The sequence below is a fragment of the Gavia stellata genome, chromosome 8, assembly GCF_030936135.1.
Source record: "Gavia stellata isolate bGavSte3 chromosome 8, bGavSte3.hap2, whole genome shotgun sequence".
NCBI lineage: Eukaryota > Metazoa > Chordata > Aves > Gaviiformes > Gaviidae > Gavia > Gavia stellata.
Window position 1 is genome coordinate 3,125,417 of NC_082601.1, and position 15,339 is coordinate 3,140,755.

The following is a 15,339-nucleotide window of genomic DNA, read 5'->3' on the forward strand; positions in this document are numbered from 1 at the left end:
CCGTTACATAACACGTCATTCCGCATTTACCTTTATATGAAACTCCAGGTTTTCATCCATGGAATAGATGTGATCAAAGATGTCATGTGCAATTCTCGGAATGATTCCCATGAGCTGAGGGTCATGCAGCTTCCCCTGCGGACACAAAACCAAACTGTAACTTGGAAAGCCTTGCTCAGGCACAAGAGAGGAGAAAGCCTTGTCCGAACACACCTTCCTCCATTGGGCCCCTATGAACGTGTCTGCTGCTCTGGGGGGGATTTACTTGATATAAGTGCACAGGAAAGGTGGCAGAAGAACTTGATGTGTAAGCACTCTTCACCTGACGGAGCACCTATTTGTTTTGTCAGCTCCTGCCATTTGCCAAGTGTGCCATCCTGCCGCTATTTACACCGTCACTCTCCGACCAAAGATAGATGAATAAACACAAACAAACGTACAAATTACAGCCTGATTCTCCCAGTTAAATCAGTTATTTGGAAACATGTGAGAAACAAGAAGTATTAAAGCATTTTGTTTCTTTTTCACCACTATGCTAGAGAGCTAAAGGGAAATCTGGGTTGCAGGGATTTGGGGATTAGAGTAAAATATTCTGATTTGAGCTTGCTGGGCCCATTGCCAGCGAACTGTGCCTTAAAACACTACTGTTCTCCATGTTAATTTGCACAACTACCTTCCTCTAGTCTTTTAAGAACTGAATATTAACTAAAACCAACAATTTCCCTGGCTGCACGGCTCCTTTTAGTTGCATTGCTCTTTCTGAAAAAGCCAGACACATACAGGAAAGCTAACACCACTCGAAAACTGAACAGAAATATAAACTCAAAATAAAAACCTTTTCTGACTACAGTGTACATTGTATTGTTATTTTAAAATGTTTTATGAAACTGCTTAAATATGCAATAACAAGTCAGTAGTCGTTAAGACTCGATCAGAACATAGAATCTAGAAACTCTAATGTACCTTTTGAATACATCTTTGTCCAAGTATTACTGCCCACATCAGCACAACAAAGCATCTTACTCCAAATAGTGGTAGGGAATTTTTTTTTTTTTTTCAATATAGTGGGTAACCATACAATTGCAAATCATGGGAAGTCAGATTTCATCTGTAATTGCTAAAAATTATTAAACACCAAAATTTAATTAGCAAAATAGGAAAAAAATCATACACACGTACATGTGTTTCTCAATATTATGCATGTTTATGAATGACTAGTGGGTCACATTGACCTGTTTTCCAAGTTTCTCAGCCTTTATTAGTATACTCAAATACAGTCTTTCTAGACATCGCTTCCTTTATGCTAAAGCTGGTGAAGTGGCAGTCAACTTCTAAGCATCAACCTAGGATGAAGGAAATTTAACATGAAGAACTGACACTATCTCCCCCTCTATCTCAAAGCTGTATTTAAAGAAGTTACTAGGTTTCTGCCAATTGTGTGAGGTTCAACAAGGCCAAGTGCCGGGTCCTGCACTTGGGTCACAACAACCTCAGGCAACGCTACAGGCTTGGGGACGAGTGGCTGGAAAGCTGCCCGGCGGAAAAGGACCTGGGGGTGTTGGTCGACAGCCGGCTGAATATGAGCCCGCAGTGTGCCCAGGTGGCCAAGAAGGCCAACGGCATCCTGGCCTTTATCAGAAATGGTGTGGGCAGTGGGAGTAGGGAGGGGATCGTGCCCCTGTACTCGGCGCTGGTGAGGCCGCACCTCGAATGCTGTGTTCAGGTTTGGGCCCCTCACTACCAGAAGGACATTGAGGTGCTGGAGCGTGTCCAGAGAAGGGCGACGGAGCTGGTGAGGGGTCTGGAGCACAAGTCTGATGAGGAGCGGCTGAGGGAGCTGGGGGTGTTCAGTCTGGAGAAGAGGAGGCTGAGGGGAGACCTCATCGCTCTCTACAACTGCCTGAAAGGGGGTTGTGGGGAGGTGGGTGTTGGTCTCTTCTCCCAAGTGACTAGCGACAGGACAAGAGGAAATGGCCTCAAGTTGCGCCAGGGGAGGTTCAGGCTGGATATTAGGAAAAATGTCTTTCCTGAGAGAGTGGTGAAGCACTGGAAGAGGCTGCCCAGGGAGGTGGTGGAGTCACCATCCCTGGAGGTGTTCAAGGAACGTGTGGACGTGGCACTGCGGGACATGGTTTAGTGGGCATGGTGGGGTTGGTTGATGGTTGGACTTTATGATCTTACAGGTCATTTCCAACCTTAGTGATTCTGTGATTCTGCTATTGAGCAGAGACTGCAATACAATTTTCATACTATCCATCCCCTCTCCCTGAAGAAGTCCTTGAAAAGCTCACGGAAACCAACTGACTACCCTGTATTACTGCACGGAGAGGGTTTTCCCAAAGAGGGGAAAGGAGTTTTTCCTAAACTAGAATAAACAGAGATTTGCTGGTATTTCTTCAGCACACACAAATGCAACCAAAGGTATGCCTATGCTACATAGCACTGCAAGATGCACGATTCCTTAAGGCAGCAGAGGCAAAAGCAGCTACAGAACGAGAAATGCTAGAGCTATGCAGTGCCCCCTTTTCTACAGTAGCTTTGATCGAGCTGGGTTGTTAGCTCAGCCAAAGGACAGTTTGAATTCAAAGTATTGTTGCAGAGACTTCTGTCTGCATAGAGGTGCATCAGCTTTGGGATCACTGCACCAGGTAAACCTTTCCTCTAATAATTGCTTGGGCTCTGGGTAAGTGACAACTTAGAAATATATTTAATTAAACACTCCCCTAGCCTCAACAAGCCCTGTAATAATTATGCTTTCCTTTACATAGCTTTCTTTAGCTCAGAAAAGAAATCAATCTGTAAAACATGATTAAGTGTGCATGCAACTCAACCACTGCATGTACAACTTTTTGGCTTGGGCCTTCTCACTATTTAAGTCAGTAGAAACTTCAGTGAAGCAAGATCACCTTCGCTGCTTTGCGAAGAAAGAGTTAAGATCTTTAAAACGCTCTAACACCAGCACTCTGACGTATTGAAAAAAAAGAAATTACCATTTTTACTTTATTATCAATGGATTTTTATTAAAACAAGAGATGATTGAAGCAGGTCCCACTATCATTTATGGAGACCATAAACAGGAAGGAAAGAGAATGATAAAGGTAGGCTATTCACTGGAAAGCTGGAATCATAAAGAAAAAAAACCACTCTCATGGATTTAGCTGTAACCTCAGAAAGAGTATGGAGAAATGCGCTGCTGCTGCCGCCGTGCTGACATTGCAGTTAGTAAACTCCCCCAAAGCATCAGGACGGAGAGTTCTCTGCTCATTAAAGCCTCTCATTTTAATAAGAACACTTAAACATAGCAGGCAGGCAGGCGCTAGTGAAGCGTAATATTCGAGACAGTGCTGTTTGATTTCAGGATGTTGATATAATAACTGCAATCTATAGGGACCCGCTACTGAAAACACTATTGTAAGGTCAAAGCCCATCAATATAATCTCATGGACAAAAATACCTAACTTTTAAGAAGGGTTTTGGTTATATCTTGCTATACAGGTTGGCAAATGTTTTATCTAGCACAGGAGAAAGACCTACGTATGTCAGAAAGCCTATCCTGGCTATATTATACTACCGTGTCCTGCTTAAGCTTAACACTAACACTATGAAGCATTTCACAGAAAATCCTCCATAACAGCTTTACCAAGAGGATTTACTATTTCTTCAACTTCAGACTATTTTTTTCTTCCACAACATACTTTAGCAACTTTACAAGAGGATGTTAGGTTAAAAGGGGGATTAAAACTGAATATAGATTTGATTCCACTTTAAAATGACAGCTTTTTCTTTATTAAAGAAGTAAAACAACCATTTTTCTACAGTCATTTTCTTTATCACAGCTTGTAATTCTGAATATAAATTGGCTTTAAGAGATCTTTCCCTATGCCATGTGGAAGCACCAGCTCAAGCCCTGCAGACATTTTGATTTAATTACATTCAGAGCTGGTGGATTACTCAGCCATTGTGCCATCTGTGAGGGCTGAGCTAGTGATTTCCCCCATCCTCGCAAGGGCAGACTTAATTAGACACGAGGCATCAGTTATTGTATCCTCTAGGAAAGGAGCAACTGTGGCAATCGAACAGCAATTTCACCAGGGCCTGTTGGCTCAAGAGAACATTGCTTTCCTTCTCCTTTAACCTTCAGGTTAGGTAGGTCATCTGTGTTAATCGTGTAGCAAAACCATCTGATGCTGTTAAACACATGAAAGCTCATTTTTTTCCTTTCATTTAGCAAAACTTTGCTGTAGACCTCCTGTTTAAAGTTCAACTATGAACTGAAATGCTCCAAGACACATACACCCAGCTTGTACAGCATTCTGATGGAACAATCCTATGCGAGGATTAAATGCTTGAACGATCCTCTCTTTTTAGCAAGAGACTAAAATATCTAAATGTCTTCTAACGGAACAGTTTAAAAAAAAAAAACACAGGAAAAAAAGCTACAGTCACACTTCATGTAGCAGAAATATGAACAGACTTCGGACTTCAGCCACTGGAATTTGGTATAATTTGGTATTCTTCTCCAAAGCAACAATTCTCAAATTCATCCATCTGTGCTGCAGCATGCGAGAGTGGTATTCCCAGAAGTGGAGTGCAAATGAGAAAACCAATAACCAAGGCATGAATTTTCATAATCCTGCATGCAAGGGAACTCTGCAGACCCTTATTACTGTTTTCATTTGTGGATTAACAAATCTCACTCAAATCCTTTCAAATATACACATACCTAAACTGTTATGACAAATATGGAGAAACTACACTTGATGTTTTTCACTCACCATTTGTTAGTTTCGCTAGATATCTGTAGACATCTCTTGAAAAAAACCTCCACACTGAAAGAAATACTACAGCTTAAAAGGCAGGAGAAGCTAAACATACCCCAATCTCTTTTTATATGTCACTCACAGTGGAGTGCTCCAGATCGCTGGCTTGTTCAGGTAATTGGTACATATAATTCTACTGCTGCTACCAAACTCATTTAATTTTCCACTGTACCTCCATCGTATGCGTTTTTCCTGATGATGTCTGTCCATAAGCAAAGATTGTGCCATTGTAGCCTTCAAGAACATCTGCAAGAAGAAGAAAAACAATTGAAACTCATACTGACATCTTAAAGCTGGATTATCAGCATTTTGTAAGTCTTCTACAATGCTGAAGCTCAATTAGAGAATAGTTTGTGCAATAAAGAATGGGAAAAATACAGCATAACTAGCTACCTTTAGGCCAAAAAACCCAATTCATAATAAAATCTAAATTAGAGAATTGCAGAATTATTGACATCTCTCTTGCTTTCCTCAGAAAAAAAAAGATATCTCTGGACACTACATATTATCCAATATACTTGTGTAGCATGGGAAAAAACTTAATTGCCTTAATTTTAAACCATCACACACCATAGAGAAAATGAAACAAACTCATACTGTATATTTCTACTACTACAACACCCCCAACAGTTCATGGCCTCTTTAATTTCCTAGCTTGTCTGCAAAGCAGGAGAGCAAAGCAAGAAGAAAGTCAGACGAACAGGAATTTGCTTTATTGAAAATATACTTCTCTCAAGGCAGAATGAATAATTTTATATTGCATTAAGATAAAAAAATATCCATTTCTTTGCAGTGGTTAATGTCTATAGTAGCTTTCAGAAATCCGGGAGGGTTGTAGAGCAGCTGGTGCTTACGCACAGTCCCACGTCCATTCATTGCCGTTGAAAGGATTACTGGGTTGGCCTCGCTCCAGGCAACTGAATTTAAAGTCTTAAGTAGGGCCACCTATTTGTGCAGCTTTCATGTAAAAAAAAAAAAAAAAGAGTAATACTTATTCTAGTTGCTAATAAAGAATGAAGGAACCATTCAATCTAAAACCCAGTGGTGATAACCCTGTGCTGCTCCCATCAGCCTCCTCTGAAAGACCCTCCCCCAGAGCCCCTGAGGGCAGCGAGAAGGATGCTGGCCAGGGTGCTCTGCTTAGGGACACCCACCTTCCCCTTGCCACCTTGCCTGATGCCTCTTGCCGGGGTCGGCGGCATTGTACTCGGTACCAGAGCTCTGCCATGGGCCTCCGGAGCAGAAATACCAGACAGAGATAGAGCAGCAAAGGCAGGGGGGAGCCAATGGCAAAAAATAGAAGCAAAAGGACAGCTCAACTCTTGCAGCCCGCAGAGGGGACTGAGAGCAGCCACCAAAGCCCAGCTGCCATCTGGCAGGGCAGAAAGTTTCCTGTCCACACCTCCTGCTTCTAGGGTTGGCCTTCTCTGCTTCTGAAATACTTGTTATGTTTCCCACCCTTTATATCTATACTAACAGAGGCTATCAGGAGAAAAAAATGTGTGTGTGTATATATATGTACACATATTTATAGTAAACATATACACACATCCATATTATATATTATTGCATATAACTTCATATTATTACATATACACCAACATGCACACACGTAATCTCCTTATTTGTGTCTCCTTGTGTATCTATGAAGATGGTCCAGCTACAAAGAATTAAATAAGGTATGTTAGAAAAATATAAAAAGAATGAAGAAGAAACAAGTGTGAAAAAAACTGAGATAAAAACCACAGAAAGGTGATTTCAAAGAAAAGAAATGGATAAAAAGAAAGGAAAGGCAAAGAGATCTTTTTCCAAGACAACCACAACATAGACCTATATTTCCTACACAGCAGTACTGAATAAGGATGAAACTGGAATGAAGCTATTTAAAAATACATATTGTAATTAAACACAGAGTGTAACTGCTTAAGTTGTGGCAGAACTATGTTGGGGAGCTGAAGAGGACAGACATGGCAGAGGTTCTATAGACCTCCACAGAGTATTGCTCGGTAAATTTTTCAAATCTTGAAATCTAGGAGAATGGCAAAGTTAGAGACTATAATTACTATCATTCTGGCATTAACATTTTGTATGAATTTAGCATCCTCAACTGTTTATAAAAATAGAGACACTGCTTATTCTTGCTTTAAGGAAACAAAGTTTAAAATAAGGAATTACAACTAATAATTGTATAGGTAAAAACCAGATGTCCAGCCATAGATGCAGTGCTATCCTGAGTTCATGCCTTCGACCCACGATTTCACCAACAGGCTTCAAAACAGGGCCAAATTTCATGTTACTGGTATTTCAGAACATTCATTCACCGGTGCTTTTCTGAAGGGAACATCTCATTGATTCTCAGTTCAACACAGAATAAACTTGAGTGGAAGGAGAAAACAGCTGGGGAGCCTCGCTGCTGGCCATGTGGCTGCACCATGTTCAAAGCCCCTTCACTTGAACTTTCATGGGTGCAATTTTAATGTCATTTTTTCCAATAAAAGCCCAATGTCTACTAAGCAATGTCTTTGGAAGACATTAAAATATTAACAAAACAAAATTAGCTGCTTAGCAGTTTCCTGAAGATTGTTGATGATTAAAACTTTAAAATGAATTCTTCTAGGAGCTCCACTCAACTTGCACCAATGGGTCTGACTAGGGCGAACCAGCAGAAGCACGGAGCGCAGGACCAAGGAGGTAGAGACAGAGGGGCAGCCAGCGGTCTGCAGTGTAAGAGCGGTGGCAGCAGCTCACAAGAGGTAGGAGTTATACCTTGGTTTTTAATACAAAAGTATTATTTCCTTTTAAAAAGTTAATCAGGTTAATATTAAATTTCGCAATAGCCTATAGGAAAGGCAATGTTTAATGCAACTGTATTTGAAATATTTGAAATAAAAAGCTTACTTGACACTTTTCTTATTAAACACACACATCTAAGCACAACAGGGAGGCAGTCATTTTTAACTTTTGAGACTAGATCCAGTTGCAAGTACTCCACATCTATTGTGTACAGAAGGCTCCATCTTTGTTAGCCAGCAAGGAAAGAAAATATTTGTGGTTGGACTTTTTTATTCTAAACTAAAATCTGGCTGGTAGTTGGAAAAGGAATAAGGTTTGTTTTTCTCTTTAGATGAAAGCCAACTCATGTTTGGAACGTGCACAAAACGAGAATTTCAAAGGTGCTTAGGCGTCAAAAAATATAAATAGTTGTCCTAGGAGGAAGTTAGAAATCTTTGAGCAAACATGTGCAGCTCCTTTTTGTTTCCAAAATAACACCTAGCATCCAAATACTTTTTAAATTCCACCCCAGGACAGTTAAACACAATCTAAGAGTTCACTACTACTATTTCTATTTTTTGCCAGAACTTGGTTAACATTTAAAAAAAATAGGTTGAATTTAAAAAAAGGCTTATTATCTCCAGATGAATGCAAGGTACAATGTCAGCTCTATACTGGTACACAGCCTAGGGGGAAAATAATCTGATTAATCAACTGTTATGTAAGAAAATTGCTCAGAATTTGCATCAATGTATACTAGGATACATCGCTGCTTGAGGAAGCATAGATAAGTAATTTACCTTCCCAATTAGCAAAAAATACCTTATTCTTTATAAAAAACCCCAGTCCTTTGCATCACCTGCAATTAAAAAAAGTCAGTGGACTCTGTGGTAGAAGAGGTTATTTTTGTTGGAAGGCTTTCCACCTTAAGATAGTTAATAAACCATCTGTCAACTGGAAAACGAGAGAAGACAGTCACTGATAGAAACAGCCTGCAGAAAACTTAAGAGCACGGGAGAGGGGGGAAAACAGATGAACAAAGTGATCGAACAAAGATCAGTTGGGATTTTTACGTAATTCATAACAAACAAAATAAGACCAAGTGCTTTTCTTAATTCCTGGTCCAAGTCTCTCTACAATGATTTTGAGTTTGATTTACCCTCCCCACAAAAGCCAGCTACTCGACTCAACCACTCAGCTGCTGCCAGATGGCTTTTTTCCTGACGAGGATGGATAGGACAAGCAACAACAGTCTAAAACCGCAGCCCTTGTGTCGGGGCTACAACACAGCCTCGCTCGGGTTAGGGACCCAGAAAGTCTTTCCAGCAGCACCGGAGTGCCCAGCAGAGCTCTGCAACAAATGGCCAAGGGTGGCTGTGGACTGGAGACCTTTCAAATGGACCACTGACAAGTATAGGAGTCTTCATGGCAAGAATAAAAACCAAATGGCTTTATGGAAGTCCTTTCAGCCTAATTTCTACAACCAAGTTTAGCCCAATACTTATCTTTGCCATCCCTAAACTTTCTAGTTCTGCCATTCAGCATCTGAGGCCCATATTTGTAACCAGAATAGAAAGTCCATAAGCTACCCTGTGAGAGCAACCCCACCACCCCAAAATCATTAAAGCCCTTTTCTCCTCCTCACAGGACACACAAATGCACAGATGTTCACATGTGCACTAATGTGCTCACAGCTCCAGTGCTCAGCAATAGCTTGAGCCATTATATATTCTCCCCTCAATGTAATTGCAGGAAAGATGCAAAATCTGAATACAGACATCCATCTGAGTAGATTGAGAAAATAAAGCTGTTTTCTGGCAATAGAGAGCAATGGGAAACAAAGCAAAAGTGGTGGAAATCACACACTACAGTAGCCTGTCAGATCCAGTGGTATTTCTTCGTTTGGTTAAAAAAAATGCAAACGCAAGTTCCCAAACTGTGGTCATATGCACCAGGGATGATTCCCCACACGCTCCCACTACTGGTACTTCTGCCCTTGGGAGTTACCTTGAACACACATCCCAGAACCCACACCGATGCAAATCACTGTAACATACAGATTGCTTCTCCTCCTCTAAAAACCTCCTTGTTTCTCATGTTTCTCACGTATGGAATGTGAAATACTTTGACTCAGTCATTGAGCTGTTTACTTAAACCTAATCCCATTTCTTCTTTAGTGAAAAAACTCATTTAGATCATTCTTCTTGTCAACACAGTTACTATAACCATTGTTTTAGAGACTGTTAGGCCAGCTGGCATTTTCTGTAATAACATTAATCACAATGAAACCATCAGCCATTTCATGGGAGCATAATGAAATCTGATAACAAATGGTAACCTTGAAAAGCTATCTAAAAAAGTCGCAAAGATTTAAATAGTGCTTCAAGTTGTAATGCACTCAGCTCATATTTCCATGTAGTAAATTACATTGTTCCAGTCTATCAGAAACAGCCCAGCTCATTTCACATTCTTCACTTTATTAGGCTTTAAACTGGAAATTAAACATATGGAAATGTAAGACCAGAGCTCAAGAACATCACTCCAGTAATGCTGTGCTCTCCCTCCCTCCCCTGCCAGACCCTCTCCCTGTCTTAAACTCTCCTTCTCTCCCCCCCACCATCGCTCTCCTTCCCACTTTCTCTTTCTCTCCTTCTCTCTTTTTTTCCCATTTCTCTTTTCCTTCCTTCCACCCCTCTCCCCACCTCACCAAACTTGCCTTTCAAGGTATCTAGGTCCAAGTTAACACACATACAAAAGTATGTTTGAACTCTATTTTCAAATAGGACTTTGAAAAGTATTTGCCTTTCCATCTGGTTAATGAAGAAGATTAAGTCACTGATTTAGGTCTTCCAAATTGCTCTCAAACAGGATTTTATTTCTCTCACCATTTTCAGAGGAAACCAGCTTCCACAGGAGAATATAAATACCCTCTGCAAGTCTACAAACAGCAATGTGCTGCTTCTGTTAGCACACACTGTAGTATTGAAACAGTTCCCCAAAGTTCCAAAAGTTGAGTGGTGTGTCAGCAACCCGAACTAATGATTTCTAAGCTCTACAACTCCAAACCCACCAGTTTTTATTAAAGGCTTACCCGTCTGAAGCCAGAATTGCTGTAATTAGGCTCCCCTCTGAGAAGAGGCAACTGAAGTCTTACGACTCATTTCCTCTCTCCAACATCAAATAAGTTAGCTTCTGGTCCTCACCCCCAATCATCTAGACTACACACATATTGGTTTGCTCGAGGCTGTCCGAGTGAGCCAACCAATTTGCTCCAGAACAGAACGCGGGGTTTGCAGCAGGGCTGCCCACCCCAGGGACCTCTCCCTACCGGCAGACACACAAGCTCTCAGCAGATCCAGCTCCACGCCTGAAATGCTATCAAATCCTTCAGCACTGCTTCAGTAGCTCCTGCACCTCTGAGCAACCCCAAATCTCTCATGCCACATAAATCCCACAGCATTCAACAGGCAGCCTTGCGTTGCTATACAAGCACAACTCCGACCAGCTCCGGCACCATTCCCACTGTCCGCATGCTTTGATTTAAAAACAAAAACTGAGGGCCAAATCTTGGGGGGCACAGGGACGCCACACAAGGCCAGAGGGCAACTAGACCAGGTACTACTCTCATAACCCCTGAGAAGCTGTAGCAGTTGTAACACCATCATTGATGGACTATCCGGCATCAGAACCAAGTGGGAGGTCTGAGGGTGATTTGGGAGGTGGGGAAAGTATGGCAGGCAATTAACATGCACCCAAAAAGTTTGATTATCAAGTTAAAAGCTTGACATTTCAACAGTTTGTGAAGGTTTTCTTTTAAACAAATAGGGTGCTATCCACTAGGCACTTGTGTTCTCATTTCATTTTTAAATGCAAGCTATCTGCATGCAAAGCAGCCACAAAACCAGTGCCTTTTATGTTTTCCTTTAATGGTCCATCCTTCCATTCAAAGACACAGCTATTCCATGCTCATCCTGTCCTGAACAGTCTCACGCTGCATGAAGAACACACTTTTTGCTGCTTTTCATGTATCACAAAAAGCAAGCACATGCGTGGAGTAACAGTCGCACACAAGGAGAACGTAAGGAACAACTACTGCAATTCCTTCAGCTCTTTCTTTTTTTTTGTTCGTTTTATTTTGGGGGGTTTGGGTTTTTGGGTTTTCTGTTTTCTTTTTTTTTTTTTTTTTTTTTTTTTTTTTTTACACAGACAAGTCCTTAAAAAAAGGAAATGCTTGGAATTACTAATTACTAAACTCCCATACAGACACCTAAACATTTATTATCCTGCCTTTAAATAGCTTGAAGGGACAGGACAGTATCTTTTTCCCTCCCCCCAAGCAGGAATGAACAAAGACAACACCTACCTTTAACAATCTGCTTGGCACAGGCATTATAAACTTGCTCCTGGGTTGTATTAGGAGGTAACACTCTATCAAAGACATACGGCTTCCCTTGCTGCAAACAAAAGAGAAACTCTGTAAGATTAAGAACATTTAAAACAGTTTATAGGCCCAATTTAACAGGCATCCTGAATGCAGCATCTACTACAAAGGAAGCCATTCAGTGCAATGGAGACGACAATATTTTCTTGACTGAACAGATGTGACATCTCGTGTGCTCCAAAACCATCTTGTCTATAGCTGGCAAATAAAACGCAGCATATGTTTTCTGTGTGTCCACATTTGGGTCAGCAGCTACAGTTGCAGGAAACAATAAGCTGAAATATCAGCAAGTGAAAGTTGATTATTTTCTCCCTCTCCTAGGAGTTAAGGGGGAACAGCCATATAAACATTTGCAAAAGATTTGCTGTTCATTATTGCAAACTAGTGAAAGCTGTGGTGTGAGAAACAGCAATCAGAGCAGACAGAATCAGAAGCCTGCAGGTCCTGAGAGCTGCCTTCTGTTGGTGTTGAGGTGGCCCAGCATGGTCCCAGCACCTGTGTGTTCCTTAGGTGGAAATAGCCTGCTGTCATTTCTATCCTAAACACGCAAACGCACGTCGGTAAAACCATAGGGGAGACCCAAAAGAGGCCAAACAGTCAGAGTGGTATGTTGCCCTAAGCTTGTATTTTATTTAGAAATTGTCATTATTTTTATCCTTAACACCAACAAATAACAAGAAGCCATGTGGAAAGAGCTCCAAAATGATGTTTTGAATGGGATCGGGGCCATTTCCAGGTTGTGAACCACCACCGTCTCACCACAGCCACCGAGCTGCCCTGACTCCTAGGTGACACCACAACTGACACTTATTCATATGTGTATGCAGTGTAGCAGAACCGGCACATACACTTGCAGAAAATTTTGATTCCTCTTTGTAGCGAGTATAACTGGTTACAAGAGAAACACATACTAGCAACCCTAAAACCAGGTTTGCATGACACTTAAAAGGCAAATCAATTTTTAAGACAGCAGTTCAGCTCCTTACAACTCAGTAAAAACAACAATTTGCATTTAAAATACGATTCCTTTATTTAAAGGACGTGTAACATCTTATCTTCCATCAAAGCCTGTAATATTTCCCTTCGAAGATGTGACACCTGCTCCGAGAACAGCATAACGAGGGCTTCAAAGCTAACTGCGAGGTGGCTGGATACCCGACGTAGGAGTCTTGTTCTGTTGAGTTGACGTGCCATTTCTGCCATTTGCAGCCAGCTGTTCAAATGCTGTGCTCAATTAGCCATTTTTGTCACACTCTGATTTTCCTTCAAGCAGATCATAAGCTTACACTTGCCTGCTCCTTAAACTTGGGTACTTAACAGCCACAGGGGAAAATAAGACAGAGAGGTGTTTGTCTGAAATGTGTTTTCTTCACATTTCATCCCAGAATTTCAGGTCTCAAGAATAAGAGAGCCATTTATAAACCATTTAGTAAATAATTTATGGTCTCGTGCTGGCATGGGGTGAACGCTGGGCCACCCAAGCACCCTACTTGATAAGACGCAAGCCCAAGGAGGCGACTGAGACCGCATCACCAATGCAGCCCCAGGGAGAGTGGTGGGACTGCTGGGAGCACCCAGCTGGCACCTACCCCAAACTCCGTCTCTCCACAGCTTTCCACGGACACTGCACATCGTGTGGCTCTCAGCTAGACAAAGCTCTTGGTTCTCAGGATAAGGGCTACACAGCCCTGCTATAACTATTCTGGAACAGTTTCTCAAATGGACTTTTTACCCACTTACCCCCATTTTGCTTATTACAAGCACTAGACAATAAGCCCTAATGCAAGAGGCCAAAAACCACATGGACACACAACCTCAGCCCTCCACTTATCCCATTTATTTCCTTCATGCCTGAGTTGAGGCATATTAGCTAAGCAACAAGAGAGTGCAGCAGAGAGTGATGCCAGCACATCATCCTACCATGGCAAACACAGCACTCCAGGCAAACATTGCTCCAGTGCAATCAATCCAGCTCTTCTACTGAGCTCTCAACAACTATAATGTCAAAGAGCCCCAAAAAACAATCCCCTCTTAATTGTGCCACATGCAGCTGAAAGAGGCACTGGCTGTGACTGTTATTTATCTGCCACACTGAAAAGCTACAAATGTAAAGCAGCAATTCACAAATGTGCTACACAGGTCAAATTTCTTCCTTGGCATTTTTGTTCTGGGAAGCTAAAAGACCAGGACACCCATCACTGATATCTGAAGAAAATAAATGAATGAAGAATCACAAAGCCTCTGTCATCATATGCACAAAACGAGAGTGCTCCATTATCCAAGCAGCACTTATGGGGTTTTTGGGGAGGTTTTTTGTGCTTCATCTCCACACTGATCTTACACAAAGACAACTCAAGGTTCATGCTCCTTTCCGCAAAGGAGAGTATGATGAGTGGGCACAGACCCTCTGTCTATCCTCAGTTTGAGAGTTTATGCTTCTTTTGCTCTACCACTGCTTCTCCTCTGCCCTAAATCCTCTCAGTCCTGCTCAACCCTCTTCTCCCCATGTACACCGCCAGCTGCACTCCCCGCTCCCTTGGCTCCTCATCCTCCCCCCTCTGTCTTTGTTCAGAAGTTCTTGCTTGGGTCTCTGATGTTGGAGAAACGTCGAGCACCTCCCATGTCACCCCACTCACCTTGTTCAGTTTTCTGACCCTTCCGTCCCACCAGCTCTCCTTGGAGTCCTCCTCACCACCATCTCCACGCTCCTGGTGGCAGGCTGTGACCTTGACCACCTCTCCCACTGGGTTGTCCCTAACCCCCTCCACATCCCAGCCGGGCAGCCCACGGACTCACTCTGCACATGTCCCGCAGGAGCTCGCCCTCAGCTCATAGGGGCTGGAGGAGGCCACAACACCTTAGACAGAGAGAAGATGCCCAGCCTGAAGGAAAGCTGTGGCAATTCAGCTGCCAAGATGCTGTTAAGATAGATAGAAGATTTTTCTCTGGAGTGAACTATGGTTTGGGGTTTTTTTTTGTTTTGTTTTTGAGGGTGTTATTGTTATAAGCTCTGAATTTTTGAGACTTTCCTCAAAGGTAACGAAAGCCACATCCCTCCTACAAAGGCGACATGCTGGCAGATCCAAGGGTTTTGCTCCAAAACAGAGAGGGAGGGTGAGCAAGCAGGACGTCACCTTATTTTTAGCATGTTCCCAAGCAATACTTTTTTCCCTATTGTCATCTTCAGAAATAACATAACTGCTTTCTTTTTTTTTTTCAAATGTAACTCAGCTTGAATTAAATACCAAAATCAGGAAGATTTCAGCCTTACTAGAGCTTATTCAAGAAAGTAATAAGCAGCTAGAA

The 15,339-nt window shown here is 41.9% G+C and overlaps 1 protein-coding gene across 4 annotated transcripts in view; it reads right to left on the reverse strand.

Annotated features, from left to right (window-relative positions):
- Positions 1-15,339, reverse strand: part of KIF5C (kinesin family member 5C) — a 78,659-nt gene that overhangs the window by 40,718 nt on the left and 22,602 nt on the right. For 3 of the 4 annotated variants that reach the window (XM_059820370.1, XM_059820372.1, XM_059820371.1), the window contains exons 2-4: positions 11,956-12,046; positions 4,993-5,066; positions 31-135 (exon numbers count right to left, since the gene is read on the reverse strand). The exons of the other annotated variant lie outside the window; for it this stretch is intronic. In XM_059820370.1, coding sequence (XP_059676353.1) covers positions 31-135; positions 4,993-5,066; positions 11,956-12,046 — 270 coding nt within the window. The remainder of the gene's footprint in view (positions 1-30; positions 136-4,992; positions 5,067-11,955; positions 12,047-15,339) is intronic. 4 annotated transcript variants of the gene reach the window in all.